Consider the following 2,999-nt stretch of genomic DNA (forward strand, 5'->3'; position numbering starts at 1 on the left):
CTCACCTCAACATTATTAACACAATGTACTTAAACAAAAAACAATTTTAGGGCCTTCCTGGCGGGGCAAGGGTTTAAGCACAGCACTGCAAGGCTATCCGCAGCTCCTGCTGCAGGAGTTCAACCCCTGGCCAGCCAGGGAGCCACCCACATGGTGCATCAGACCCTCTCCTGTATTGCCTGCTGCTCCTCTCAGCAGTGTATTTCAGTCAGTCTGCCTATTTTGTTCCCCACTCTGTCTCTGGTGAATCCTCGCACCTCTAGCCTGTACCCCAGTTCTTGTATGCATAAATAAATAAAACTTAAAAAAAAACAATTTTGGTCCTTGATCAAGTTGCATACGCTTCAGTTTTGGATAAATGACAAAAGCAGATGCAAGACTATGCATATATTTAACAGTGTAGAAGACAGTGGTTACACTTGAGGATTACAAAGGTGTTTCCTTGCCTGGTGACACCAGGGACTGTAGGTCTCCAGCATCACATCCCAGTACAGGGTCATCTGAGCATCACTGAGGTCCCGCCACACCTCCCAGATGAAGTTCACAGCCACGTCCTCAAATGACACCATCCCCTGTGAGGGAACATTCTTCTTCACTTCAGGGCCATCAGCCTGGGTCAGAGAACAGCAAGTGTGAAAGCATAATCTTCTGTGGGTCTTTGATCTTGTATAGGATGTACTGGTGGTTTTTTTTTTAAAGATTTATTTTTATTTATTTAAAAAAAATTGTTTATTTATTTATATAAGCACTGGGTATAGTCAGAAGCGCAGGAGGGTGAGAGGATTCACCAGAGCCAGAGCGGGGAACAGAACAGGCAGAGTAACGAAATACACTGTTGAGGGGAGCAGTGGGCGCAGCGGGAGAGGTCTGCGTGCCATGTGGGCCCCTCACCAGTGGTTGGGGATCAAACCTGCGCTGCAGAGGCTGTGGGCAGCTTCACAGCCCAGCGCTCAACCCCTGCGCCACCAGGGGAGGGCCAAGATTTATTTTTTAGGAACCTACCTGGTTGTGCAGTTGGTTGAGCGCAGCACTATGAAGCTGTCCACAGCCTCTGCAGCACGGGTTCTATTTCTGGCTGGCCAGGGAGATTCCCACATGGCGGGCCAGACCTCTCCTTTCTCGCCTGCTGCTCCCGCCGGCAGTGTACTTTGGTCCTTCTGCCTGTTCTCCCTGCTGTGTCTCTGGTAAATTCTCTCACCCTCCCGTGCCTCTGGCCTGTACCCCAGTGCTTGTATAAATAAATCAATCTTTAAAAAAAAAAAAAAACTGGGACTCCCGGCTGGCGCAGCAATTGAACGCTAAGTTGCGAAGCTGCCCACGGCCTCTGCAGCGCCAGTTCGATCCCCGTCTGCTCCCTAGCAACTGGAGGAGGGTCCCGCATGGCGCGCAGACCTCTCCTGCCGCCCGCTGCTCCCCTCAGCAGTGTACTTCGGTCCTTCAGCCTGCTCTGCTCCCCGCTCTGGCTCTGGTGAATTCTCTCACCCTCCTGCATTTCTGACTGTACCCAGTGCTTGTACAAATAAATAATATTTTTTTTAAATAAAATAAAAAACTTAAAAAAAAGATTGGTATTTTATTTATGCATACAAGACCTGGGATGCAGGCCAGAGGTACTGTGGGGCATTGCAGGGCTTCAAGAAGCTTCACCAGAGACAGAGTGGGGAGCAGAACAGACAGACTGACTGAAATACACTGCTGAGGGGAGAAGCAGGTGAGACAGGAGAGGTCTGCTGTGCCATGTGGGTCAGCTCCCTGGGTTGAAATGGAACTTGTGCTGCAGTGGCTCCGGATAGCTTCATAGTGCTGAGACTTAGCCCCTTATGCCATCAGAGAGGACTCTGAACTGTCAATTTACTCTAAATTTTGATAGGAAGAGACTACACAGAGAAAATATCCTTACCTCTGGATTAACTCATTATTTCCTCAAAGCACTTTTAATAGCTTACCTTATAAATTCACACTTCATCATTTGTAAACCCAGATGTCATGAAAGGTGAGAACAATTCCCTGACCTTGAATTGCATGTCTACTTAGTGAAAATAACTTTTATTCTAACATTTAACATAGTTGATTCATATTGTACTGTACTTACATTAAAGAGGAATTATATCTCTAAAACAAAAGAATGAAAACATTTTCGTAATGTATAAAAGTGTATATCTTCTTGAAAATAGAATAAATGGGTGAATCAGTCAGTCAGGACTGGTCATTAGCTTCCACCTTGTCTTAACATTGATTTCTCATTGCTTTTTGTTTGATTTTAAGAAACAAATATAGGGGCCTGCCCGTGGCGCAGCGGTTGAGTGCTGGGTTGCAAAGCTGCCCATAGCCTCTGCAGAGCCTGTTTGATCCCTGGCTGCCAGCAAGGGTCTCACATGGTGTGCAGACCTCTCTGGCTGCGCCCACTGCTCCCCTCAGCAGTGTATTTTGTCAGTCTGCCTGCTCTGTTCCCCGCTCTGGTGAATTCTCTCACTCTCCTGTCCTCTGACTGTACCCAGTACTTGTATAAATAAATAAATATATTTTTTTAAAGAAACAAATACAGCACATAAAACTCTGATGATATCCACTCTACCTGAAAAATGCAACCTACAAGAGAATAGAAAGCAGCCCTGGTCAAGGACTCAGACCTTGTAAGAACATATATGCCATGAAAAAAGTGCTAATCAAGAGAAAGTCATTTTCAGAGGGCCCCCCAACCAGACAGAGCATGCTTTGATCTTATGGGGACTGTATGCAAATATCATTAAATTTAGACAAGCACAGAAATGGTAATCCAGAACAGTTCCCAGTGTGTTGACTTTCTTTTTGCCCTGATTTATTCTCCCATAAACACAAGACAATCCAAGATGAAATACAATATGTAAAATCAACCTTGAGATCACCTATTTCATTTCTATGAGAAATATAAAAATAACATATCTAAGCAGGAAGAAGAATATATTCAATTCTAATCACAATATTTTTAGGTTAAGCATACAGAGAACTGCATCTCTTCA

General features: G+C 45.0%; 1 protein-coding gene across 1 annotated transcript in view; it reads right to left on the reverse strand.

The window, feature by feature from the left end:
• Positions 1-413: 413 nt before the first annotated feature.
• Positions 414-2,999, reverse strand: part of LOC119244224 (zinc finger protein 43-like) — an 11,164-nt gene continuing 8,578 nt past the window's right edge. The window contains exon 5 of the mRNA XM_054695453.1: positions 414-611. Coding sequence (XP_054551428.1) covers positions 414-611 — 198 coding nt within the window. The remainder of the gene's footprint in view (positions 612-2,999) is intronic.

This window comes from Talpa occidentalis, unplaced genomic scaffold, assembly GCF_014898055.3.
Source record: "Talpa occidentalis isolate TD23 unplaced genomic scaffold, MPIMG_talOcc4v2.1 talOcc4.14, whole genome shotgun sequence".
In the NCBI taxonomy this organism is placed as follows: domain Eukaryota; kingdom Metazoa; phylum Chordata; class Mammalia; order Eulipotyphla; family Talpidae; genus Talpa; species Talpa occidentalis.